The sequence below is a fragment of the Anser anser genome (genome assembly GCF_964211835.1).
Source record: "Anser anser genome assembly, chromosome: 5".
In the NCBI taxonomy this organism is placed as follows: Eukaryota; Metazoa; Chordata; class Aves; order Anseriformes; family Anatidae; genus Anser; species Anser anser.
In genome coordinates this window covers 3,571,663-3,599,658 of record NC_139725.1, presented here as the reverse complement: position 1 = coordinate 3,599,658, position 27,996 = coordinate 3,571,663, and the positions used below count along the sequence as shown (strand labels likewise).

The 27,996-nt window shown below is 40.4% G+C and overlaps 4 protein-coding genes across 7 annotated transcripts; 1 reads left to right on the top strand and 3 right to left on the bottom strand.

The window, feature by feature from the left end:
- Position 1: 1 nt before the first annotated feature.
- On the top strand, positions 2 to 4,037 carry AKIP1 (A-kinase interacting protein 1). Of its 2 annotated transcripts, XM_083838202.1 has the most exons (5): positions 2 to 287; positions 486 to 523; positions 2,216 to 2,329; positions 2,645 to 2,695; positions 3,607 to 4,037. In XM_083838202.1, the coding sequence occupies exons 1-5, from the start codon at positions 39 to 41 to the stop codon at positions 3,686 to 3,688; spliced, it is 534 nt and encodes a 177-aa protein (XP_083694328.1). In that variant the 5' UTR covers positions 2 to 38; the 3' UTR covers positions 3,689 to 4,037. The 2 variants fall into 2 exon arrangements, with proteins under 2 accessions (XP_083694328.1, XP_083694327.1); XM_083838201.1 differs by lacking the exon at positions 486 to 523.
- Positions 4,038 to 5,667: 1,630 nt separating this feature from the next.
- Positions 5,668 to 14,159, bottom strand: LOC310900348 (uncharacterized protein C11orf16). The gene is given in 7 exon segments (XM_083838196.1): positions 5,668 to 6,994; positions 7,463 to 7,516; positions 7,518 to 8,110; positions 8,896 to 9,124; positions 10,743 to 10,902; positions 11,693 to 11,885; positions 13,122 to 14,159. Coding segments are annotated over 6 exon segments (1,428 nt in total). The 5' UTR covers positions 11,860 to 11,885; positions 13,122 to 14,159; the 3' UTR covers positions 5,668 to 6,769.
- A 140-nt stretch (positions 14,160 to 14,299) lies between these two features.
- Positions 14,300 to 18,181, bottom strand: ASCL3 (achaete-scute family bHLH transcription factor 3). 3 transcript variants are annotated; one of them, XM_083838205.1, is made up of 3 exons: positions 16,988 to 18,181; positions 16,647 to 16,723; positions 14,300 to 15,167 (listed from the first exon to the last, which is right to left on the bottom strand). In XM_083838205.1, the coding sequence occupies exon 3, from the start codon at positions 15,160 to 15,162 to the stop codon at positions 14,626 to 14,628; it is 537 nt and encodes a 178-aa protein (XP_083694331.1). In that variant the 5' UTR covers positions 15,163 to 15,167; positions 16,647 to 16,723; positions 16,988 to 18,181; the 3' UTR covers positions 14,300 to 14,625. The 3 variants fall into 3 exon arrangements, with proteins under 3 accessions (XP_083694331.1, XP_083694329.1, XP_083694330.1); XM_083838203.1 differs by having other exon boundaries at positions 15,912 to 18,181; XM_083838204.1 differs by having other exon boundaries at positions 16,647 to 18,181.
- A 137-nt stretch (positions 18,182 to 18,318) lies between these two features.
- On the bottom strand, positions 18,319 to 27,428 carry TMEM9B (TMEM9 domain family member B). The gene is made up of 5 exons (XM_083838207.1): positions 27,180 to 27,428; positions 26,044 to 26,135; positions 22,537 to 22,645; positions 21,424 to 21,558; positions 18,319 to 19,477 (listed from the first exon to the last, which is right to left on the bottom strand). The coding sequence occupies exons 1-5, from the start codon at positions 27,255 to 27,257 to the stop codon at positions 19,322 to 19,324; spliced, it is 570 nt and encodes a 189-aa protein (XP_083694333.1). The 5' UTR covers positions 27,258 to 27,428; the 3' UTR covers positions 18,319 to 19,321.
- Positions 27,429 to 27,996: the final 568 nt, after the last annotated feature.

Here is a 27,996-nt window from a genome sequence, read left to right as displayed (position 1 = left end):
CGCACGCGCGCACTGTGACGGCGCGCGCCGGCGGCGGGATGGACGGGGCGGCGGCGGCGCGGACGGCGGGGCTGGCGCGCGCCGTGCTGGAGCGGGCGCGGCGGCGGCGGCGGGAGGAGGAGGAGGAGGAGCAGCAGCAGCCCCGGGAGCGGGAGCGGGGAGCGGCCCCGGTCAGTGCTGCGGGGCGGGAGGGGCCCCCGCCGCTGCACCGAGAGGACCCGGAACGCCCCGGCGCGGCCTTCGCGTCCCTCGCGCGCCTCATGGACCGAGCGGCGGCGGAGTGCGAGGTGCGGGGGGGAGCGCGGGGCCGCGGCTTTGGTCGGAGCGCGAAGAGGAGCGGTGCCGGGTGCCGGGTGCCGCGCCGGGAGGTCTGGGCCGGGAGCCTGCCGCGCCGCCCGGCCGAGGGCACCGAGCTGTCCCCCGCTGCGCTAGGGAGCGGGGCACGGCAACGTGCACCAGGCGGCAACAACTTCGTCACCCCACAGCGCTACGTGACAGTAACCGGCTGGCCCTGCAACGCCAGGTCTGCACAACGACACAAAACCGCAACAGATACACAACGTACAGTGCCTAACGCTGGTGGGACAAGCAGGGGTTGACTTCCACATTCGTGCTTGTGCCAGGACAGCACCGCTTCAGTCACCTGCCCTTGAGAAAAGGGGGGAGTTCTCAGACCCACGAGTTCATGGGTAAAGCTTAAAAAGTGCAAATAAAAACCTACAGCAGAACATAACCACCGAGGCAGCAGAATGCCACTGAGTGCAGGTGATTAAGCACTAAAATTAGGTGATTTGGGACGAGTTGTGTAGAATTACTTAGGGACCAAAGTTGACCCACATTTCGTATCAAACATTTGATTTCACTTGTTTGCTATTTAACTTCATGTAAAAGGACCCGAGTCACGTCCTGTGATACAGAGATACTCTGGGAAGTCCTATGCAGTAGGTCAGAGTGTTTGATGTATTTTGGGACGTAACTCCACAGTAAACCACGACAGCAGCAGCCAAACTGGTAGGTACATAACCTCAAGGAATAAGGTAGCGCAACAGACCTGGAAACAAGACCTGCTATTGGCCTTATTTTCATGTGTGGTCTGCACGGTCAGACAGAAGGAAAATACAAGCAAGACAAAAGTCATTATTTTGAAACTTGTTTCCTCTGATCAAAAAGGTAACCCTGCGATGAGCTCTGTGGTGACAGCAGATGGCAGCAGAGCTGTATGCACATACTTAACTCGCAGCAGGGAAGATTCAAGTACCTTTACTGCAGAGCCAGAAAAGGACTGCTGTGCTACTGCTGCAATTCTCAAAACTGCTCTGCTACAAGTTACCAGCCTTGAAAGCACTTAAGCTCTTTCACCAGCTCTTTTTCCGGTATTAACATGTCCTCTGCTTTTACAGTGCTTTTTCTGCACATACCCTGCAAAAGCTCTTACCTCACGTATACATCCTATTAAGGACCCATAAACTATGGCTTCTTCCACCAGCTTTGCTTGAAGGGCCTGGTCAGGTCAGTTTCCAGAGCATTCCTTTGGATTTGTTCTGGACAAAAAAGCAATTGATATTGCTGCAGCCTTTTGAAGAAACATGTCATTTAGTGAACACAGCTCTCACCTGAGAGTGGAATCTGACTGCAGTTCATTTGCCTTGTAAGCAGAGTGCCCAAACAACGAGCATTTCTAGGCTAAGCAATTCTTAACCCCTCTATTTGCTAGCACAAAGGCAAGAAAATGATAGCGTTGTGTGGCCTTTAAATAGAAAGAGTGATCTAATTGTATAATAGCTAACTAAAGTCCTTGCCCTCAGAGTATTCTGAATTGCGGATCCCAGTCAGACAACTGTTTGAAATAAAGTGCTGCTCTAAACAGAGAAAAATGTAAAGCACACTTCTGTTCTCGGTATTTTCCTGCGTGGCTTATGGCAATACCAACTCCAGATTTGGCTGTTTTCATGAGTTCAGTTCTGAGGTGACAGAGTCCCAACATACTGTGTAGGGAGACAAGCGTCTGAAAACAGAGCTGACAGTTCTGCACCAGAAGGCAGATGTCCTTTGGACATCTGGGCACTATTTTCATCCTCACATGAAATTAAGCCAGCTGATTAATACAGAACATCAGTAAATGTGCAGTTCCACTTTTAATTGCAAATCTGGAGTTGTTGTCAGCATGGCTGTGATGCTTCTCCATATAATATTCTCTGTTCCAATTGCTGTCCAGAAGTACTATAGATTTGTGCCAGCCTGGAGATGCAATGAGCATGAAGTCAAACACATCTGCAGATATCACAGCAGACAAGCAGGGGAAAAAGAGTTCAAGTCCTCTAAAGAAGAGGTAAGCGGGAATTTGTTTTATTTTAATTAAAGGTTAATCCTTCCCTCACCATGGGACAACTGTAGTCCATCCAGCATCTGTGACGCTTGCTCACGTGAATTTATGTGGATTGACATCATGGGCACATGAAACTGTGGACTGATCTGAGTCTTTGGCTGGGCAGGGTGGGAGGGCAGAGTAAATTCTCGTGGCAACAATCGTTTCAGTCATTTTGTGGAGGGGAAAGTTTAACGGACTTGGAGCATCCCCTCTCTCAGGGGCTAAATTTGTATTTTCTGAGGTTATCATTAGAAAGCAGCATCTTTTTCTTTCCAGAAAAATGCATCTGCAGGAGAATCCAGTCGAGCTAGAACTTGCCATCAGTGTGTAAGTTTACAGAATACTTTGTTTTTAAATTGAGATATAGCATTTCCCTAGCATTTTGCATCAAGCTGGTTAAAATTTACAGTCAGGTGTGGAGATCTTGTGATGGCACAGATTAATCAGCAATGCGTTCATAATCCTAATGCATGTATAGATGGGCAACAGAATGGACAGAGACTTACACAATTAAATATAAATCAGATCGTGACATTATGGCACATAACTAGTTAAATCTGTTTAATATTTTGGACTGATACAAAACGTCAAAACATTGTGAATAATCTTAGGCTGTTGTGATTTGCATCAGCAGCAATAATCCAGCAGTCCTCCACTCTCACCTCATTTGTGCTCCCGACACATTCCCAACGCTCAAAAAAGGCAAGCAACACATGCATGCTGCAGTTGCTTAGCCAGTTATGCCGGGCCCTGATACAGTCTTTCTGAAGACTCCTGTTCGTCCAGGAGAAGAAAACCTTATTTTTCAAAGCCAAACACCTCACCAAATCAATTTTGGGAACTTCTAAGCCACAAAAGATGAGAAATACGGAATCTATACCACAGTACAAATTGATGAGAGTATCCTGGTGTATAGATGACTTCCATGTTTATGTTCAAAATTGTTTAGGTTGACAGCTTTCAGTTTTCTGAGGGAGAAATTATAGCATGTTGATTATTTCCATTGATTAAATCAATCGATTAAATACTTTGAATATGACATTCGCTAATTTTGGTATTAATAGAAACATTTTGCAGTTTGGTCTATATATTGCCTGTGTACTTTGAAAAAAAAAAGTTAATGTTTATATAGCAGATTAAATATTTTCACCCAAATTCAAAATTTATATTTTTATGGGAAATTCAATATAACTAAATAGTAATGATGTTTGTTTATTCTCCCCTCCCCACCCCTACAGACCAGGAAAGCTTCCAAAGATATCTACGCTGAAGTTTCTCCTGGCACCTATTCTATCACAGCAACCTCAGAGGACATGGTGAAACAAACCCACGTGGTGGACATCAGTGCAGGACAAAGTATTGATTTAACTTTTGTTCTATGACGTTTGCTGGTGATCATGGGAATAAAATACTAGGGTTTTTTTAAAGCATGTAATGAACTATGCATTACTTGTTCATGTTAGCACTTTAATAGTATCCTCTTCTTTGGGACTATATTTTTACGGCCTGTATATCCGTTTTCTACTTAATGCAATTATATACAGCATACTTTGTACACTGATTTTATAAATATTTGTACATTGTTTGCCTTAATTCCAATTATGTGACTGTGTAATTCCAGGCTCCTCCATTTTAAACAATTAAAGATACAGTTAGTGGAATAAATACATGCTTTAGTCTTTGTGATGACAGTTTATATTACCCTCAGACAGGAAGTCCATGTCACGTTCATGGCCACGAAGAGCAAGATCCCTGTGGTGTGAATACAGATGTACATACCAGCTTCTGTGGGCTGGCACTGATTTTAGAGCTGCTGCACATCTGGCTCAAAATGCATCCCCCCCCCAACCCCCCCCGCATCTGTATATTTATTATTCTGATAAAGAAATAAAATGCCAATGAAATTGACTACCTAGGACCTCACCTCAGGAAGGTGCTTGAATGTATGTCAGATGCTTTCACCAGCAGAAACTACTGACAGACTTCAAATCCTGTCTCTTCACAGACTCTTACCTAGGCTAAATATCACTTAGCTGCCTTTTTCAGTAGAAGGTACGATAACATGGCCTGTCTCCTATTTCCTGCAGGGGAAAAGTACTGCTGAGCACCTGCATAATGCAGTTTATTTCCAAATTCATATTCTTTAAACATGAACAATCCCACTAACACAACTCACTGGGTGACCTCCGAAAGATCAGATTCCACAGTTAGAATTAGTGGCATGATCTGTATAGATCTGTTATCTTTTTGTAGCTGATGGTTTACACTGTTTCAGCTGTAAACTAGTTTCAGTTAATCTTGGAGGAGAATATAAGATTCTGTGGCTTAAATGCTGAATCTCTGAGAATTTTGCTGTCTCTGTCTTCATATCCTTTACTTTCTCTTCTGCTTTAATCCTGAAAAAAAATATTTTTGGCTGTCAGCTTGTATTGTTTCTCTATTCCTTCTGGCTTCCTACAAAGAGGATTTGCTATGCTGAATTCTTTTGGCTATCTCCAGAGGACTGTAGATAAATTGGAGGTTTAATAGACTTTGCTTTCCATCTATTCAGGATTTTAGTGCTAATAGTAGTTCACCTGATCTCTCCAGAACTGTAAAGATTTCACATCCAAATAATTAGGGACTTAATATAACACAAGCCTAACCCTAGAGTAAAGAATGAGAATGCTGAAATTCCATGTAGGTGGAAATAATTTTTCAGTTATTGAAATAATGGTTATCCATATTCTATAGAGAAAGTGCCTAAATCAGAACTTTTATTTGCTCAATAAATGTAACACTGCTATAGTGTAAGCAGTTTACCTGAAATTTCAGCTCTTGAACTTCATCAGCTGTACATTTATTTATTAGATTCTGATTTATCACATCTCTCTCTGCTTTGTTGTGAGTTCTTTGCTGTTTTTTTCTCTGTCCTCTTCTGTATCTGTCTGTATCGTCAAGCTTGTCCTCTCCTGTGCAAGTTGTTTTATGTTTATCATCAGACTGTCTCCTTTCTCGCTCTTTGCTTTCCTGATGCCACAAAACCTTCCTCCTGGAAGACGGAAACAAATCCCTTGGTAGTCTATTTTTTAAAAAATAAGCAGCATCAGTGTGTCTGTAACTTTGGCTTTCCTGACTCTAAGATAGATATACCTCTGCCTCATGTAGCTTTGATAATGGTATCATTTCTGTAATAGTATCATTTCTGTAACAAACTTCACTGTTGAAATACAAGTGTTACAATAAGACCAAAGGATTTTCAGGAGCTGTTAAGCTTTGACTAAACTTTGCTCCTTTGGAAGTTAGAGGAGTGAGTTTGGTTTTTGTTTTTTTTTTTGACTACAGAGGGAGGGCATAAGCCCAGCAGACAGCATCTCTTAAAAGCCTAGTCTCTAACTTTACTTGTTTGTTGCAACTTACTTTTGATGCAGTCTGTATTGTAAGACAAAATTCTGCTTCAGGTATCTCAAGGAGTAGCAATGCAACTTCTAGCAAAGTAACATATCTTAAAACACAAAAGACAATTTTACAGGAATAAAAGTTTGTCATTATACTCTGTATTACCAAGTTGTGTCCACTACTGTGATTCATGCTGCTGGTTTTGAGCTAGAATGAAGCCACTCTGGTTTCTTTCTGGTTTTACCAAAAGGCAAAGCATGTCACTACTGCACAAATATGACATTTGGCTAACACAGAGCATGTCTGTCTGGAGTTCTGTATTGGCGTTAAAATTCCAAATTCCTAGGAAACTAATTACAAAAGTGTATAATGTGTGTATATTATGATTGTTTAAATAATAAAATATGAAAAATACAGTTAAGTAGTAGGCTTCTGCTAAAAATTAATGCATAAAACGTTGAGAAAACAAAATATATTCCAGTGTATTCTCTGCTCACTAAGACATGTCATTAACAGATTAATCTCCTCCTAATCATGCTAGTATGTTTAAATTACAGTAGCATTTTATTTTTTTAAGTACATTTTTTTTAAGTACTTCAGCATTTTTATTAAGTACATAAGTATTTTTTTTATTTTTTATTTAAGTACATTTTATTTCTGATTATTTGTACCAACGGTGCTCATGTGCAGAGTAGTGTTTCTGTTCATCCTGCCATTTTTTCATCTTCCCCTTCTTCCTGCAAGCATTTTTATTCCTCTTCTCTGCCTGCTTTGTTTGGTATTCATGTTCTCACTGATTTTTTTCCAAGTTTTTCTAAAGCAGGAGGGGACCACTGTAGGAAGAAACCAAGCCTGAAAACAGGCTGTTGTTCCCTTGTCTTAGATGTGATACAGTTTGCTTATTCTGTATCCCCTACCTTTACAGTAGTAATCAGCTGTTTAAACTGCTTGCTTCTTGTGAGGAAGAGAAGTTACTTGTAAAGACTGTTTAAAATATTGATTTTTATCTTTCTGAGACAGAAATCATGAGTAACAGAATTTGACTAGAAGAGCCCAGCACTCTTCCAGATTGAATCTAGGAGTTATTGTACATAAGCTATCTTTTCTTGTGTTTTCACATTGAAGGTCAGAACTGTCTGTTTTCAGGGATACTCCAATTAGCTGGTGCAACACGGAACATGTCCACAACAGAGATGGCTTTGGATTCCAGCTTGCCCTTTGTACATGTGCTGCTGCAACTGGTGATTTCTGGGGGGAGTAAAATTGTAGCTTAACCTTATGAACAGTAAAACCAGAACTAAAGCTCTGAACATTCATTTAGGAAGAGAGGGAAACACACTTTACTAAACCTGAAAGGAATTCTTTCAGGTGATTATTCTGCACAGATTAGCTATGCAGGTTAAGGAACATGTTAGCATCAAAAAAGTCATAGGAAAATGTCGGGGAAGAAACTCAACGAGGGGTATCTGCGCTTCCACATGAGATTCATTGTTCTGGTGCTTTTCCATTAGACAAGTTACCAAAAGAAGAGCTAGCATGCACGAGGAGGGAGATGAAATGTTGTGAAGGAGGGAATTTTGGATCAGAGGCTGATATGTAAATGTATGATCCTTATTATCAACTACAGGCTAAGTGACTGCCCATACGAAGGGGGCACAGAACACACTGGTTATTTCCCTCCGGCTGCTTCTTCCCTTTAAGGGTGTTAAAAAGTACCTTAATTACTGTGTTTGGACTTGCATTGTCTCCTTTTCCAGTATTTCCACTTGGGTCCTGCAGATTCGTCTAACCTGGGCTTCTCATGATGGCTGGAGTCTGTGTTAACAGCACTGTCCACAACATCACTCTTAGTGGGGAATGACTCCAGATCACACTCTGAATCAGAAGGGGAAGAAGCTGCCACAGCTGCTGATTCTCCTTGTTTCACACCTTCCAGTTCTAAAAGGTGTGGAGAGGATTTGCTGCTGGGTTCTACCTCTTCAGGTTTTCTCTGAAAGACCAGAGACCTGGGTGGAAGAGGCCAGCAGGGATGGCAGCAGCAGATGCACCCGACACAGGCTGGTGAACAGCACATACAACCACAATGATAGTGGAAAAGTGGCCAGCAGGGTGAGAAGAGCAAGCTGTGCTTAGCAAAACTATGTACAACACAAACAGAAATCAGGGCTGTTTTAGGACTACAGGAAAAAATACAAGAACTAGTGTCAGGACTTTCTCTGGGCCTTAACCTGCTGGTGAAGGGCATGTGGATCATCTCTACAATTCTCCCACACAGGCTAGGAGGGATCCACAGAGCTACACCTAGAGGGAGTTTCACTTTCTTGTCATTCCAGAACCGGACCGTAATTTCTTCATCTTCTGAGGCTGTTGAAAGAAAAGGCAAGCAGCTGTAAGCAGCTGTTCTGCCTAGGGTGCACACACACAGCTCAGGCTTTGCAGCTTTATGCATGCTTTCTCCTCATGCCAGTGGCAGGATCAACTATCACCCCTTACTGTGACAACTCATCATAACTTTGTGGAGGGCAGAGTGGGCAGCTAGGGGCACCTTCAGTGTGGCAACGGCTCTGGCAGCATCTTTCCTTCCAGTTTTTCATCAAATGAACACGTAAACGTTGGCTGAGTTACCTTTGTTGTTGCTGCCAAAGATAGCAGTAACACTCTGAGGACATTTTACCAGTATTTTGAGAAGTCAGCAGAGCCTGTCAGACATGGGAAAATGAATGAGCTGTTGAAATGCCATGCTTGGGTGATAAGATCACCCTCAGGATGTACCATTCAGTACAAGCACTAGCACTCTAGCACAGATGGATGCTTCCTGAGAGTTACCACATTTAGATCTCTCAGGAAAATGCCATTGTCCTTCACACAACAGACACAGCCTTGTCTGAGCATACAGGAAATAACCGATAAGTGGATACAGAAGGTGACATTTTTATGGGTCACAGCTTCCTTAGGGTCAGACCAGCGAGGTTACATACAGATCACATCAGCTACATCACCTCCTGGAAGCCTTAAGCAATGCTAAACTGTAGTGTGCGCTCTGAGAGTTCTCTGTCAATAGCGTCACAATGGAGTTTATCCCAACAGTCTCGCCTGTGTTCCCGAGCGAGGCAAGCAAGATAAGGGCAGTATCTTAGTATCTTTCTTACCTCGTAAGGGGTCCCTTGTCTCAATGCCCGTGAGGACAGTTCCTGGGCCATACCTCCCCATATCTGGTTCCCAAGGCGCCAGCACTTTGTCTCCAGGGAGTAAGGAGTGCTCCATACCATTTGTATATTCCAGGATGTCATCCTTCACTGTTTTTTGCATGCAGACTGGATGCCTTCCATGTGACCGAAATGGTTCAGCAAACTCTACCAGGAACACTCCTCTTTCATTCTGTTACCAGGAACAAAACAGTTCCTCTGAAAAACACACTGAAATGTGTCAGGTCACATAACCTTCACCAGCAGCCTTCCTGTGGCTGTGTGGCTAGGTCAGAGCACCTAGCAAGCCTGAACTTGGACATGGTTTTAATTCTGAATTAAGACAGACGTAAAAAGTGCCAGAAGGCTCACTACAAACCAGGCTGAGTGAAGCATACGTACAGATCCACTACAGCTGGGACCTGTATTCCATCCCTGCCAAAAATCCTATAGAGGTGGAGCGCAACTGGATTTCACAAACCACACTGCATACACCAGGGACAGTGAAGCTGTTCAGACCTATTCTTTATGCATGCCCAAGTCCTTCCTCATTAGACACATTAACTCAGTGCTTCTTTGGGAAGCTGTTGGAAATTTTTATTTTCTTGTAAGCTAAGGCCTGTCAAGACACTTTCCATCAACAATGAAATGAGGCACTTCCCTGTTCTTGAGAAAGAACACACTTTTTTCTGTTAAGTTTGAAATGCTAACAAACTAATGAATTAAAGCTTTCACTAACATTTCTGAAAAGACAACCGTGTCATTGGTCTGTAGCTGACTCAAGCTGGAAGTGTGTACATAATACACTAACACTTTTCCTGCACTGTTGGTGGTTCTGTGTCTATACACAACAGTAGCCGGTATGTTGTTCACAACAACACTGACGCCATCCAAATCTGGCTCAATGCCCAGCGCCAGCAGAGATGGAGGCCTGCTCCTGCAAGGTACACAGCAAGGCAGCCCTCACCAAAATGCGAGGGGTCTGGGGTGCTTGCAAGTTAGCTTCAGGAGAGGCAAAAAACAAGCTTCCCAGAAAGAAAATACTGTTTGGAATAAACCTTGTGTTTAAAGGTAAAGATCTTTTAACTGAGCTCAGAAGGTAGGAAGGGGAACAGCACTACATCCAACCCCTACAGTACCCTTTGTATTAGAGCAACATGATGGGCCACGACTCCCAACAGGGAGTACAACTCACCTGGTGAAGGCACACAAGATCTTTATGAGGTCTGAAAAAGCAACATATTTGGGACCTCTTTAGACATATAGCAGCCTCCCTGGCACAAGCAGCTGCTTGTCTGTGTACAAAGGTGGGTGGGCACTCATCTTCTGTACACGATGATGATCCCTGACCCAAGTCTGATCACTTCTAGAAACAGGCTTGGTAAAGGATGCTGAGTAGTGCAAGGATCTGATCACCATCAATATTATTGCTGTCTGAGGCAATACTGCATGCAAAATGCTCAGCCAACATGCCACGAAAGCAGCAGATGAAGACAGCCTAGAATCATGCATATTAGGAGCTTTATGAATCATCATAAACATGAGCATAAGCCAATCTTGTGATTTGTTCTCTAATTCACACAGCAGCTGAAATGGAACAAAATGGCTAAACAAAACTCAGGTGGTGTGCAAAGACAAGATTGGTCTTTGCCACACACAGAGGGGTGTGTGGCAGTCACACTGACTTCACCCAGCTCGTCTGAGTTCAACAGATGACCCAGCTGCTTCCTGCAGGTGAACAGATTTGACTCTGACAATGCACACCCAATTACACATACCCACATGACTACAGCACTGCAACTGCCACTCACCTCTATCTCCTCTTTTACTGTACCACGATAATAAAATCCATCATGTTCTCCTCTCACTAGAACAGGGACATTCCTGTCTAAGCCCGCTGATCTCCCTGATATGCTCAGCCTCCTCCATGCTGGGCCAGGGGATGGGAGGCAGTGGTTAATCCACTGGCACCTTGAATAAAAGAAAATGGGTCAGCGGTAAGAGAAAACAGCTACTGTAGGTCAGGAAAAAGACATCTTGTAAGAACTGAATCACTGCACCTCATTTTATAACACTCCCACAGGTCCAATAGTGTGGAAGGAAACAGAAAACTTGCCTGTGCTGGGAAAAACCCTTACGCTTGGAAAAAAAAAAAAAAAAGTGCCTGACCTACCCAATTCTCTTTGATTTGGGATCTAGAGGAAGGGAGATAGAAATATGCTGGAATCCTGGACTAGAATAACCTGCACTAGCAGCTTCGCTGGTTGCATGGCAAGTTAATACAACTCTTAAGATCAGGCAAGAGAAAGGATAAATCTCCAGCATAAAACACAGTTTAGATGTACTCAAGAGCACTGTAGCTGATGGTTTGTCCTGGGGAATTCAAGAAACAACAGAAAAAGCAGAAAAGTAATTCTGCTGGTTGATGACAGATTTAAGTTCAAAGCAGGAAAAATAATTCCATCACAAAGCATTAGATCCATTTCACAGAAGATCGCTGCTAACGCAAAATGCTTTTATTTATCCAAATAACATTAAAAGTATGTTTCTTTGATAGCAGTTTTACTCCAGGCTTTGCTTTCCAAAATCTCCCAGAGCAGCAAATCATTTCAGTTAATACCATCTAAAGACTGCCAGCACAAGGGAGGGGAAAACACAAATGATGCTGAAGTTGCTGATTTATTAACCTGACACATTCCAACCTGTTTAAAGATCACAAAAAAAGAACAAATCACAGGCTGAAACAAGAACTTAATTTTACCTCTGGAGGGCAGGGGGCTTGGTGACCCAGGTGGGACACGCTGCAAAAGAGCTCCTACAGCAGGGGTTGACAGTAGGGATGACACTGAAGCATGGGAATTTGTCCAGAGCTGGCATCACACTGCAGTATCTGTGATCAATAGGCTGGAACCCTTCTGAATGAGCCATTCGTGGAAAAGCATCTACCTGCAAGACTAAATCATGATCTGTTAGAAGCTGAGAAGAGACAATATATTTGCATTTTCCAACCCCAAGCAAATGCTTTCTGGCGTACGTTAAGAACTCAGTAACTTTTATGAATTATTACCACAAAAAAAAAGGAATGAATTCAAAGTATCCAGTCTGGTGTTTGATCAGATGAACCCTTATTACTGATCTCTGTGATGTTTAGTCATTCAAATCCCTACCCGACAAAGGGACACGAAAATCCAGGGAAACTAGACATGCTGTGAAAATCGCAAGGAAAACAATGTCCTCACCTACCTCCAGCTTTTGTTCCCCTCTGTCATTTTGCTGTTTTCTTACACCTACACTCTCCTTTAAAGCTTCCTTGCGCACAGACGCAGCCAAACCTTCCCTACTGCACAAGCTAAAACAGAAACTGCAGCTGAAGCTCGCATAGTCAAGCAGACATGACAGCTTTTGAATGTAACGCTAGAATACAGTTGCCTGTTACTTGTTTTATTTATAGTGATGTATGAAGAGGAAATATTTTGATCTTTCAGCTGTCCTGTCATGTTTTATAACAGTAGGATTATGGCTTGCCATGAGAAAGAATGAGATGCTTAGATTTGACAAGTGATAACTATTCAGAGGCTGTCACAGTAAGATACATGACATGATGCTCTCTCCGATAATCTGAGATTTATTAGACAAGGTTCATTTTTGCTTTTTTTTTTTTTGGCTTAGAAACTTTCAGCATGCTGAGGGTAAAACCTGCAATGGAAAGTCAGGGATATGTAAACTTTGAGTGCCTAATTTCCCTTATAAAATACAGTTTAGGCTTTTATATTAGGCACTTAGAAAAATATTTAAATGTTATTGAGAGAGATACAAACAGAGAATGCTTTTTGTGAGTTTCTACAAACTCTTATTATGTATCATTTCAAAACCCGCACGAAGTAAATTAACTGCTGCAAAATGTGTTTCTAGAAGAGCAAATCAACACATTATACTCACATTTCACAACTACACAAACTTCCCTGTTATAAGACAAAGCCAACTGGAGTCAATAATATTTTCCAAAGAAACACAAATACCGGTTCTACATTAAAGCCCATTGTAACGCTTCTCAGAGCTGTCACTGCTGAGGAGAACCAGGTCCCCAATTTATGTACAGAACAGGGCTCTGACACAGGCAATTGTGTTGTGTTCTATGAGATTTCCTGGACAGTTCCAGGAACTTGAACCCGGCAGTGTTTCAAACTTACCAGCTACTGATAACACAATCGTGTCAATTTGAATTTAGTCCCGATGCACAAACCTTGCCCTTTTCCCTGGTCGGTGCAAGAAGCATTTGCTGCCAGCGTTTTCCAGTTGCTAAGAAGGTTGCCAGCATCGTTACCACCAGGAACTGACGTGCTGACCTGACCAGCTAAAAACAGCTGCAACCCAACTACAGAGCTAACCATTTGTCTGCCACTTACTTGCTCAACTTTGTACTCCTAAACACAGTTCTGCTGATCTAGGTACTGTGATGAAAGACTGCAGGGGCAGAGAAGGGATTATAAAAGGGCAAAGTGTCCTCCAGTCCTTTTGTGTACTATTATATGGCAAAAAAATCACACCATACAAAGCTACAGCTCAGATTCAGAGAAACCACCACAAGATATGACAAATATACTGGTTTGAAATGAGGACAGAAGGGCTGAAACTGAGACAAACTGAGATCAAATCACTTTACAAACTTTTCCTTTTCACAGTTAAGGGGAAGAATTAGTGAGTTCTCCCCTTTTCCTGCAAAGCAGATATCAAAAAAAGCCAAAGTATAAAGCAGAAATCTTCCTGCTAATCCCTACTGTGATCCCTAACCTTTATTTTCTCCTTAAGAAACATTAACACCTTGTGTCAGTATTTCCCACCATGCTCCACAGAAACATAATTAATTGCATTTAGTAGGCATTTTTCAATTCGCTGCTATTAAAACATGAGAACAGAGGAGATGACTGCAATTAAGGACAAGGATACTGACAGCACTTACAAAGTCTGTAACCATTTTCTCTCTGTTTTGCTGAACCCAAAGATGAACTGCTCTCATGCTGCCAGCTGAATTGTTAGTATCAATACAACTCCCTGACGTACAGCAAATGTTAACAACGCTTTGCTAATTACAAGATAATCACCATCTTCACATAAATCTGTTCTAGACCAATTAGCTGAAACCACCAAATAATACAGAGAAAGAGACTGGGGGACAGGGAAAGACTAAGTTATTCTTTTAAAGTAAGTTATCCTTTCTAATGGCTTCTAACAACATTCCTGGGAACCTTTAAAAAGACCTCCTTGCTTTGTAACAGAAACACTGGCAATTAGAGCAAAATTCTTTCAAGGCGCATGAGAGAGCAAACCAGTAACATTACAGAAAATTGAAGGAATCTCAGTCTCATCAATGGAAAGATTTTATTTTATTTCAAAGCATGCAGTCTGTGACAATACATACTGTTACTTCACATGTATATTTTTGGATTGGTAACAATTTAGATGTGATTTCCAACTTCCATGAATTACCTTAGGCCATTCAGATGAGATTTTTCAACTCCGAGTGCAGTTAGTATCTATGAAATTGAAATTCCTTTCTGTGGGTTGATACTGATGTGTATTATGATCTGCTCCTACATGCTCCAGGAACGTTCATTTTATTAACAATTATAGTAGTAGCTATCAGGTTCCAAGACAAGGTATCCTTTGCTTGGTTAGGAACAGTTTAGATAGTCTTCAAACACTGGTTTTATTTGTTTTAGGTGCTTGACTTGGCTTGATGACATTCTTTTCTGCCGCCACAGAATCACTGTACAGAACAGACTGCAGATAGCTAATGTATTTTATTGCAGCACGGAGTGTCTCTACTTTGCTAAGCCGTTTCTCTATGTATTCCTTAGGTAGGTGATGCCTCAGTTTAGCATAACCTTCATTGACACATTTAACCCTCTGTCTTTCCCTCTCATTCCTCTTTCTGATGAATGCTGGCCCATAGGAGTACTCACTTCTGTTGTAACTGGAATGGGGCACTTGGTAGGAAAAGCCGCAGGGCTCACTGTAGAAGTTCTCTGTGATGAGATGCTCAGACATGAAAGGAAAGAATGACACATCTTCAGAGCAAGTGACCTGGTTTGGTGTTTCTGGGTACACATGAAATGTGACCAACGGGTCTGCACAGAAAGGCCTAGTGAGCTGTATGCACTGAGTGTCAGTACAGATGGACAACTTGTCCATGACGTTACAGTAGCTTTTGCCATCCATCAGGTTCTGCATTTAACCTGGAAATGCATAATTACACAACAGTTTAAACTACTCATACTGAACAAGAGAAAAAACTACTCACCTGGACTTACCAACACTCAGTAATTTTAAGATTTTTAGAAAAAAGGCCACTAAAACTTCCTAAAGGACACAGCAAACAGTTTCCTTTCCTCTCAGCTTTAGAAATAAAGATCTACCTTTATGAACCCCATGTAAGTCTACCTTGCTTCGAATCCACCAAAACTTGTATCTTTACAGACAACAGACAAACCAGGCCAACACTGAAGGCATTCTCTCCACCCAATCCTCCTTAAAAAAGTTCTGTTGATAATTCCTGTAGCAGACTCCCCACCCATACCAAAAAGCTTTCAAAGACAAAATATTTTTCTTCTCTATTCAGTTGATGTCTCACTCACTGTACTATCTTGACTAGATAGAAAACTTATCAGGGAAAGAGGGATCTCAATCTTAATTTTATGTGTGTCATGTATTAAAGCCACTCTTCATAAAAGTTTTAGAATAAGTTTAGAGATTTATTATGATCCATCCTCACTGTTTAAAAAGTATTATGATCCATCCTCACTGACTGCAAGCAGTACTTGCCAACACAATACCTATCCAAAAATGCTCTTTATTTGCCATCCCCTTCCTCATCTATACATCGCTTTCTGAAACACTTAGGTCATATTACACTCTCTGTAACAGAAAAAGCACATGAACATTAACTAGGTTACTAGAAACATTGAGATTCCACTACTCACAAAACCCTTGCAAAGCTTCCAATGCTCAGACAACAGTTCTGGAACATTATTTGGATTCTCTTCATCCTTCACAAGGATACGGAGATATTTTAATGTTTTCCAATAATTTCACACCTGCCACTTTTAATAGGGAATTTTCACTCATGAACCTATTCTAACAACATACTCCATCAAAATACATCTGTATTCAGTGTCATCTGTTTTTCTAATGAAAATGGATCTCACTACAGAAATCCTGTGAGTTAAGAATTCATTTATAGCATGCTGTTAGACAAGACAGAAAGTTACATGCATCTTAAACGGGTATTTCTGTAGGTAGGCTGACAGCATGCACAGATTCATTTTAAATTAATAAACATGCTGAAAGATCAGAGACGAATATATACACTCATTATAAAATGGAAGTAGTAGACAGTAGTAGACAGTCATCTTTCCCTTTTCTACTAACACAAGTTGAATTACTCTTAAAATTTTGTACTGTAGCAACTTAAAAACATTGTCAGAATGAAAAAGCCTGTTACATCACAAAAAACATTTACAGCAAAACAACTATACAGCAAGAACAAAGAATCAACACAGCCCCTCAAGATGAGATACTTGCAGCATTTATTGCTTAGTAGTGACACTTCCACTGTATAGTAGCGTTAAATAAAACAGTTATCTGTTGCCTTACTGTCTGCACATAGTGCAAAATTCAGGCATTAGAATCATCCTCCAATTAGACTAGAGACTCACCAATCTTCAGATGAAAGTAAAATCCAAGGAAACAAGACGTGCTAATTTTACGACTGATGAATAACACCTGAAAATACCTGAATATTAAGGAAAAAAAAGTTAACATTCCAGTTTTCTTGTATCTTAATGTAATAAGTGATCATATTAAACACAACTCATATTAAAAAATATGAATATTAAAAACAAATTTAAAACATATTAAAAATCATATTAAAAACAAATCATATTAAACACAATTAGAAAGCTACAGAAGCACTGACTAGCTGATAGAAGTGATTTACAGAAACACTGGTATTCAGTGAAGATCTGTTGCTACATACAGCAATATGTAAGTCTCTTACCTGAGTCATGAAGCTTGTTCCGCTGAGTCGATGACTCCTGCAATTTATAGCCAATTGACAATACGCAAAATAGCTTACAGTTAGATCTGCTTATTTCTGGTTTGTCTTTTCTACCCACACCACAGCTATGATGACAACAAGACTTGGCATTAGGGACCAGGAATTTTGAAACTGTATTGAACAAAACAGGATCACTTGAAAAAGTAAAACAGGAATGTACTTTGTTTACTTCCTATATGCATACTGTTGCAGTTTACTAAAGTAGTATTTTCATTTATTGGAATATCACACATTACTGCCTAATTATAACAATCAGCTAGAATTTAGGTAAATACTCACCATTACAATGAACACAAATGTCAGTAAGAGTATGGATTAAACTAATGTTACATTTTATGGTCATCTCACAAGATCTGCTTATTTCAAGTACTTTTAAGTACACTTCTGCTTTTCTATCTCAAGCCTTCAACATTAAGCCCAAGTATTAGCCCTTACTCCCACATTTTTATGCTCTCTGGGGCAAAGAAACTGCTCAGATACCCTCTTGGGGGTTAAAAGGGAAGAGCAATGCGCTGCACTGGCCTTTGTTATTACTCTCTAGGCAAAAGCCAGGAGTCAGAAAGCCCAAAGATGCTTCACAGCACCTTTGCCTACAGCTCTTTCAAGCGGATATTACCTCATGTTAACATCACAAAGTAAGTTTTTGATACTTGGTACAAGTATTACACTTTAGCTAGAATGCCAATGCATAAACACGCATTTTCATAGCTTCCACTTTAAGAAAATGAACACTTATTTAGAAGAAATTTGTGATGTGTTTGTCTCCAGATTAGAGGTGAGAACACACAGTTAGCTTAATACCCTCAAATTTAATCTTCATTATACCTGTAATTTTGGAAAATTCCGTTAGTGAATCTGCCAAAGAGCTGTAGTCAATACCAATGTTGTTATGGGGCAACTACATTTCTACACTTGAATTACATATACAAGTACTGTCTATTTTCCATGCTACTCTGTTTCCATGTCTGTCAATTAAGAAAGCCAAAACTGTACCTGGCAATATGTAACAGTGTTCCATGTTACCATTTCCTTCAACACTGGAAATGAAAATTGTTATAATACAATAGCATAACTACACATGCCTAGCTAAATTTGAGCCAGGAATTAAAAACTTTTTTCAATTAGCAATTTGGTGAGTCACTTCCCTTATCTAAGCACTGAACAAGTTCATATTTCTACTCTGATGCATTTTCAGGTAAGTGCTTTTATATGTGGAACCTACATGCAGGGTAATGAGGGAGAAAAATGATGACATATAGATAATGCGCATCTGTTTTTCAAAAATCCATTTTAATTGTTACATTCCAAAGGGCATATATGAAAGTTAGTCATCTAGCAACTGTATACCTCTTAAGAGAAATGAGTACAGAATCACAGATAAAAAAATACACTTAACTCCCAAGATGACAGGTGCTCAAGAAAGTACGTGCCTTACACCATCAATCCAGACAAACGCATAAAGATTTTTATAATAAATATTTCATCATATATCTCCTGAGACTTTACCCATGAAAAGAAAGGGAGAAGATTGTTTTAAAGAGATATCATACACATACAATATATTAAACTATTAAAGCAAAATAGAACAAAATGCCAACACTGTCTTGATGTGCACTGCATTTGAGTTTATCTACATCACAGTAATTCAAGTATGCAGCTCAACGAGTCAGCGTCCGTTTAAGTTTTGCCTTAAATCTGCAAACATCACTTGACATACAAGCACCTTGAAAGTATGAGTGCAAGAAACCAAATGATGAATACAACCAATCAGGAGTTCATTCTCTGATGTGAAAACTACACTGCAAGATTTAGATTTCTAGTACCTAGCATTAGTCAGCAGAAAAAATCCAAGTATATTTACAAAAGGTCTTTACATAAAGTGATTAGTGAGTTGTAAGTAGTTACTGTGTTCCCAGGTACTTTTTAACCACGTAAGTAGTAGAGAGAAATATATAGTTAAAAATCACCATAAAGTCACAACTGTGAATAACGTACCACAGTGGCAAACAAAGCTACCTCACGGTTTGTTTTCTTTTCAGTTTTATCAGTAAGAGCCATTTGAAAATGCAAAGGTTTTTAGCTTCTGATTAACTAATCTTTTTAATTGCTTCCACTCTTAGTACATTCTTTCAAAGTTTAAGCACTATTTTTATTTTTTCAAATCAGTAACGAACCATTTATGAAAACCCCTTTGAAGTGGTAGGATCAGGAAGACATAAGTCAGTTCTTTCAATTAGTCTGCTTTACTTCCTTGGAGTTACTACTGAGAGACAATTAACTCAGCACAACATGACGGTCAAAAACAGATTTGCGTTGCTCTTGGACCTGTAACTTCCAGCGCTGTTGGGCATATTCCACTTTGTTCAATACATTGGCACGGCTCCGAGAACGAGCCAGCACATCATGAGCGTTTGCAAAAGGCTGGTGATCCTGGAATGACAAAAATCAATAGTTAGACCTCAGCAATTCCAACGAGCAATGAAACTGAAGGTTTTATTTTGTTGGTGTTTTTTGCTTTGGTTTTTAAGGTAAAACAAGCTATTTTAACCAGCTAGTTAGCCATGATGACAAAGCAAGTTTTTGTAGTTAAAACAGTTCTTCAACTTTTCATTCAAAGTAACATCCACTGATTTCTTCATGGCACAGTCAAACCAGTCTTGCATCCATTATTAGCTGTTGGGGACAAAAATCTAGAATAGACCCAGATGCTGGGGACCTCCTGTTAATGTCATGAAAGCGCTTCATTTAACTTCGCTTTAACCGTGAATTACAGAGTCAGTTCACTGCCACTTCTCGGCCTGTTACTGTAAGGTGGTTCAGGATGTTCAAACAAAGATCCTATGTAAAACCAACACACTCCAGTGTTTACCAAACTAAAGCCATTGTACCAAGCTGTCCAAAAGCAAAGTGTAAATACAGCTGTTTAAGTGACAGAGCTCAACAATAACTGAGGGCTTGTTTAATATTTACTCTCTCTGTTTTCCAACAGTATCTGCAAAGCTGTATTTTCTACTAGTAAATAAAATCACGTTATAAATAGTAAGAGTTGGAATTGAACTTATTTGGTTGTCAAGATGTTTTGGACAAAGTCCAAAAGGTGGCAGAGCTAATAAAGGCTATTATCTTGAAGGAGTGACAAAAACATCCTTAAGGATTCTATTGTAAGACACTAATAAATGCTAATCTTTCTGATTAGCTCACATTTATTTCAACAGTACTTACTATGAAGTGCTCCTGTCTGATGAAAGACTTAGGTTACGCAGACGGAAAGCCTTCCTGTTTCATAGACTGGGTTTGGTTTCAGAAATTCTTTCTAAGGCTATGCCACATCTGATGTGTACTTTACCAGTAGAAACAGTGCTGCTTAAGGGCTCAGTATAAAAAGTACATTGATGCTGAGACTTCTGCACTGTTTTAGCATTTCATGTGGCTCAACACTGACATTTAACCACCAACCCCACTGCTGTTTAGAATACCTTCCCCACATTACTTTATGGCAATAACTTTCCCAAGCATGCCGATTCAACAGCTTCATAGAACTACATACAGTTAGAGAGCGATAGTCTGTATTTTCATACTACTCTAAGTCCCTCTTCAAGACAAAAATAACCTACTCACACCAGTCTTCCCCATACTAAAGCGTCTCACGGTTTCCAACAAAGTTTCATAAGTTCTTGCACTCCCTTCCTGTAGTGGTACTAAAGAAAATTTTGTTCCATTTTTATTTGAAGCCAAAAACAGTGTGCTGAAGATGGCAAAGGACAGTAAGAGACAGGAAACTATGCCCTCTCATTTGCCATTGATGAACTATTCTCCTTTTCCTCACGAAAAAGGCTTCTCTGATCTGTGAGAATGTATTACCACATTCTAATTTTCAGTTGTAATACAAAGAAATTACTTCAGCATCAGTCACTATATTCCTTCATTACAATTATTCCTTCTTGAATTTTTAGCATCAATAAATCCAAACCAGAGCAACAGAAGATGAAACCCCTCAGTGTATACTTTGCTTTTGTAACCAATTTGTATAAAATTTGATCTCTAGGGAGACTGTATTGATCATCAACATACCAGAATTCATACCTCCTATATGAGCTTACTTCCATTCCTCTGTTCCTTTGGTTAGGACAGAATCTGTGTATAGAGGCAGGGTAACAAAAGCAGTCCTCGTGACTACTTTTTAGCCCAGTGAAAAATGAAATAGTGGCTTCCACAGTCATCATACAGATTTCTGATTCCTGTGAAGACCATCCTCTCCCTTCAGGAAAAGGAATTTATACTGCCATGCAAAAAAAGCTGTTCAAAACAGTTAGGTAACAATGAATCATTCCCATCTTTACATTAACTCAAATATACAAGCAGTCAGGTGAACTCACCCCAATGTCTTCATCACTCTGTATGAGCTGTGAATGTCCAAAAAGACGTCTCTTCAGTATAGGTTCCACCAGTGTAAGGTACACCATGTACAGAAGAAGTAGGCCCAAAATAGACAGGTATATGATGATTGTAACCTGCACAACACAAACACAATTTATGCCAGAGTTGTGCCATTACATCCCCAATCTCTCAACAGGCTGCAAGGACCAAAGGAACAGTACAGACAAAGTTTGTGATGAGCCTGTTGGCCTTTAGTAGTGTCACCAGATGACTTAAAACCCATGCACAGAGAAGAGCCATCAATTTATTACATTGGCATTGCAGTTTTGGGACAGACAAATTACCTTGAAATAAAGTTTCTCTTAATGAGGCCTTATTAAAATCCTGTGTTATCTTAAAATAATTTGGTGTTATTTCACCTCAGTCAGACCACTGTTCATAAGGGGCATTAAACTAGGGTCACAGATTTAGGGGTTCCTGCATGATCTCCATTCTCTAGCACACATCTGCCGGGTTAGACTGCAAACAGTCACAGAGGCCAGTAAGAAAAATGGAAAGGAGAAAAACCAACAAAATTCTAGAATACCAAAAAGAAATAGTATAGTAGAAGAAAAGATGCACTACACAATGTATTCACACAGACTAAGGCTCAATGGTTCTAACAGGATGAGAATGTGAATAAAGAAATCCCCTGCTAGAGCAAACATGATTGATTTTGCTGATTTTGCTCTTTGTAGCTTGCCAAGATAGAAAGAAAATTTGTATCAAGCAAGATAGCTGAATAATGAGACCCTCTAAAACAGTAACAAAAATATAAAGTCCAAAGCTTGACAAAATACCCTAGAACACTCAGAATTTCAGCAAGGTATAAAGTTTAATTTCAAAACTGCAGATCTTTGATAAAGGTTTGTGAGCCTACTCCTTCTGCTATAGCTTGATGTTATCGTTATTGCTCAAAACAAATCATGAACATCTATCAAGAAAAATAAATAAATCTTAGACTGCTTTAGAAAAGTTTTCCCTTCATAAAGGGTGTTTCTCTAAAAGACCATAGATATATTTACTAATCAGTTGAAGGATTTAACATATACCAACAGAATTACATTGTTTACCTTAATTGTGACAGAACTTCTCTCTTCATATTTGCATTCACAACGTAAACAATATGCTTCTACATCAGGTCCAGGAACAGGCATAGGCTCAACCACATGAAGACAATCACTGAAGAAAGACAGGAACTGCTCAGTCAGTTCTGAGTTGGTTTTACCTTACTTTGCCCTTATGTAGGCAGTTCTCACATCTTAAGATGCATGCAGGACCGTTACATTGGCTGAGAATTCACCTTTGCTAAGTACAGCTGTTCTAAATTATAGATATTCAAGATTTTTTTTAATCGTTACTCCACTATTATTTTACTTAAACAAGAAATTCAGCTACTGACAAGTTGCTAAACAAGTTTTTAAAATCCTTCTAACTAAACACAATATTTTGACTGGAAATAAAGCTGTCAGCATAACAAATCCAAGGATTAGAATCCCAGCACACATGCATCATTTGACACTGCCATCTCAGATCAAAATAAATTCCAATTATTATGCAGTCTTTTTCTTCATACTTAAAGAGCTTTATTTGGGCCTTCCAGTATCTAAAAGAAGATTAACCTCTCCTTGGTGTTCATGAACAGAAGTTCTTTTTTCTTAACACTGGGTCTTACAGGCATTAAATAAAATTCATTGTCAGAGGAGTTATTTCTTTAAGCAATGAGATACTGAATAAACAGTGTTCAGTTTTAAGCACTGGAACTGGATGTGAAAATCTACTTTGACTTAAAGATTACAAAATATAAGACATTTCTCATGCCAAAAAGTGTGGTTGACAATATTACTGACATTCTATACCACAGCACGAAAATCCAGTTGCCATGAGACAACTCCTTCCACCAATAACATAATTTTTATCTTTTTGATGACTCAGGTTGGTTGTTCAGTTAATATTCTAGGCTCTCAGCAGAGCACTTAGGGAACAAAAGCATGTTTCACTTTCATCCCTGTCAACTCAATGTCAGCAGAGTCAGAAGCAGGTAATGAAACTAAATGCCTGATATGACACCAGCAGCCTATGATTTAACACTGCAGTGGGCTAAATTAAAATGCTGCAAATCCACATGGCCAGATACCAGTTAATCTCTTCAGTTCTGTTTGTATTTCTTCCTCATAACTAAAACTGTTGAGTGTCACATCACAATCTCTGAAAAGGAATGGAGGGATCAATTTTTCCTTTTATTTGTCATTAGAATTACAATCTCCTCTGTGAAGGAGTGCAGTACTTAGGATGCAAAACCAAAAAATACAAGTTATGGTCTCATGAGATTGAAAGTTTACATCAATATGCTGCTTAAGTATAGAATAAAGCCTGCATTTTGCTTAGGTACAGTAGGAAGTTTGTTACTGTAAATATATCATATATTAGCATCAGCGAGTTTTTTCTTTAGTTCAGTGTTTCAAGTGGAAAAGGCTGATCCTTTTCTAAAGGATGTTCCCACTCAACTGCCTCTGCCTTATCACATTCTCCCCTGTACCCACAGTAACAGCATCAAGGAGGCTAGGCTAGTCAGAAGTGCAGCTTCTGCTCAGATTTCCAGTTGATCCCACTAGTAGACAGGGTGTCTTCCCTCCCACCACGTTCATGACTACCAAGGCAGTCAGCCTCTCACACATGAAATGCCAACACATTTCTTTCAAAGTGGGTTATTTAACTCAATACCACGTACTTGCCAACACATCACTACACTTTTCTAGTGCATCATTCATCAGGACTGGACTGCCTGAAACAGTTCCATGGCTAGAATGGTGAATGCTTTTATTGGCGTCAGAGCACCCTCAGCCCACACACACTGATGTTAGCACAAGGCCCTGTTTGCTAGTCTGTGAGGTGCGAAGAACAGTCAACTCCACTGAAAGAAATGAAACACCTAAATAAGAATATCACGATGCAGGCTCCAGGTTCAATATTAAAAATTATTTTGTTATTTTATGTCTGCACAAGCAGGCAGTAAGCAGTCATCATACTGTACATAATTCATAGAGACACTAAAAATTGATCTGGCTCTCGTGTCATGAGTGACTGATCTAAATACACAGTAACAAGTCACTTGCAAGATGCAGAAGCCCAAGTATAGCACTAAACTTATCAATCTCATTGCACATGAGCCAGCAATCAAGCCTTTTAAAAGCAGCGAGAAGGCATCTCAAATCATCAAAACCATAAAATGTTACCAGGTGGCCTCTTAAAAAATCATCTCAACAAAATGAGATTTAAGATAGGAAAATAGATTTCTGAGATTCTGTAAGCGTCAGTATCTGTCACCATAAGATTAGTGAATAGTTCAAAGGTAACGTTTCCTTCAGTCACTGCCAATCTCGATTTAAAGGGAAACGGGGTCTTTTCTGCTAGTAAGACAAACACTAACAATACCCACTGAAAAAAAAAAATCTATTTCCATTTGCAGAGGAGTAATAAACAATAAAACCAGTAATGGTGCTGCTCTGAAATGCCTGCTGCAGATGCAATTCTCTCGGTATGTCTCACTATTGCAACTTAATTTGTCAGTAGGCCTAACGTTGTTAAGGTAATCATATGGGACAAAATAATACTTTAGACTAGAAAACACATTCTATGTTCATTAGCTTAGATTGAAATTTACAGCAATGTTTCTTACAATTCTTCTGTAAGTAATTTAATAAGTTAAGGCATGGCTCTGTACACATTTGTATCACTAACTTTATTCCTGTAGCTATTTCAGTGGGACTACTAAGGGGCATGAAAATTTCATAATCAAGTTGCTAACCCTCTGCTACTCAACAGACTGAAAAGTCGTTTATTAATTCTTAACGTTTCTGAAGAAGAGTCAACATATCAAAATGTACCTCACATTTTTACAGGTTGATCCAAGAATTCCTGAGTATGTCAGACATCAATGCAACTTTAAAATATGCTGTTATAAATGACTGTCATCCCTCTTTCTTCCCCAGCCCCTCAACCCTGCCCATGTACAACAGTCCTCAGCTCAAAGAGGTCTAGCAAATGCCATAGCTGGCCTAAACACTAAAATAGAGCACACTGTTGTGACACAGAAAAGCAATACTTCTCTTTCTCGCAGGAAGCATAGGCTATTAGATGGCTCAGGCCATCTCATATAACTGCATTCTTTGGCTGTGACTCTGAGGAACAAAGCTCCAAAACAATCCCTACATGATAGTACAGGTTTCAAGACGAAAGAAGAGAGAATGCTTCTGAGTCCTAGTTCCATGCACATGCTTCCTCGCCATGATGCAATTTCTTATCACTGAACTCAAATTAAAACACCCCTTTTCACTTCTATGATAAATAAACAAGAATGTAAACAAGCAAACCGAAACAGAAGACAGAGAAAAATTAAAGATTTCAAGCCTTGTCCCTTGCTACAGCTGAATTCCGGGATACTTTTAAACGTAAAGGCTCAACACGTTAGCCAAGAAATGTAATTTCTCCTGGCATCACTACAGGACGCTCACGTATAATCACAGCAGAACACATCTTTAACCACTAAGATTCTTTATAATTTCTGATTACAAACTCACCAGTCTTTCTGTGAAACATTTTTGTTGTATATATGGCCCGAATGGTCTTTGTAAGGAGGGCAGATGCATTTACATCGGACATCCTCAGAATTCTATAACGAAAACAACATGCTTAGACCAAATCATCATATGCAGAATAGGGCGGAACACAGAAAGCATTGTGTTTATGAAATGCACAAAATGTTCAACACAAAGTACTTGCAGGTATCTTCGAATAGTCTAACTCAGGATTTCTTTCAAGTTTAATAGCTGCCTTTCACAATTACTGACACAGAAGTAACAAACATAACAATTTGTCAAATAACACATTTTTGACAGCAAATACAATACATTCTTCACAAGAAAAATCATGCTTGGTCTTGTTTTCATGAATTATCACACATTTAGAAGTTACTCATGTTGATACACTTAACTATTCAATTTACGAAGACAGCAGTGTACACCGTGATGAGCTTAAAGCAAGAAATTCTTGAAAGAATATTAATCCCAAGTGAGGGTTGGCAAAGAAACTTTTGTGGGTAATTCTATCATCACTGCAACAAAAATAACTTTGTAAAGAAAACTATTTGACAGACTAGCACAACCTGTGGTCCTCTTGTCTTAAAGAGCAGCAGGATACAGTGCAGTAGAGAGAAAAGCACAAAACTGGAATTCCAAACAAAGGCAAAGTAAATGTGAAAAATGATAGACACTTTTAAACAAGAGACAACAGTTATACCTAGCTTATCTCTAGTTCAAGGCAACTCCTAACAGTGAAACAAAATAATTCCTTAAGAAATATTGCTAATAAACCACTATACTGAACGGTCAAGTCAGAGTAACCCCAAATGGGTGCAGGTCAGCAGGAAAACCTTGACCACGCTATACACGAAATCGTTTCTGGCCTTGCTACAGGAAACTCAAATAGCAAGTTGCCGTTAAAAAGGAGAAAAATCAGACATGAAGGCGCCCTGCCAACAGGTACGCGTCTTGCTATTAAAAACCAAGGCGCTCTCCCTTAGCCAGGCAGCAGGATCACAGCGCCCTACAAAGCACCGCCGGCAGCTCCGCCGCGGCCTTCACGGCGCGCACCGCGCCGCGCCGCCCCTACGGGAACCGTTAACAACCGACGCCCCGCGCGGCTCCCCTGCGCTCACCTTGGCCTGTGCGCCCAGCCCCGCCAGCGCGGCCAGCAGCCAGCAAAGGCGCAGCCAGCCCCCGCCGCCGGCCGCCATGTCGGGCCCGGGGCGCCGCTCCGCACCGCCGCCGCCGCCGCCTAGCCCCGGCGCGCCGTCGCCATCACTTCCGCCTTCCGCCCGGCCCGCGGCGGGCGGCGTCCGCTGGCTCTCCCGGTCCGCCGCGGAACTGCGGCGGCTCCGGCTGGTTCCGGGGCGAGGGGGACCGCGAGCGATGCTATGTTTAAAAAATTATGTCTTCTGTACGCGAAAACCAGGATTTTTAGTAATAGGAAGCACAATTAGGGCTAAAATATATACGAGATTTAACAAATACAAATAAAAATAAAAATAGTATAGAATAGAATCTGTTTTCATTTCAAACCATAGGTAAACATTCTCCCCTTCCAAAAGCACTCCCCAGTGTCTGACTGGGAAGAACAATAACTGAGAGTGTAAATTTACCTGTGTCTCACTAGGGTGATGGAGGTGCCCAAGGGTCTTCCTTTGGCCAGCATTTTCACAAACACCAGATAAAGCATCCTCAGCACAGAACAATGTTTGAGTCTTTATTTATAAAATGTGTCATGGGGCCCACTGACCCAGCCTTCCTCCCTTAGTGCTTATCACACCAAACACGTGCAGGTTGCAGGGGCTGCCACGTTCTATCCCCTTGCTACCTAAAACAGTGGAGGTGGGGGGGAGAGTGGCCCTGATGTGCCACCTTTTACCTAAGATGGCGGAGGTAGAAGGATTGCCATGTTGTGCCTCATAGTACTTAAGATGGTGGAGGTCAAAG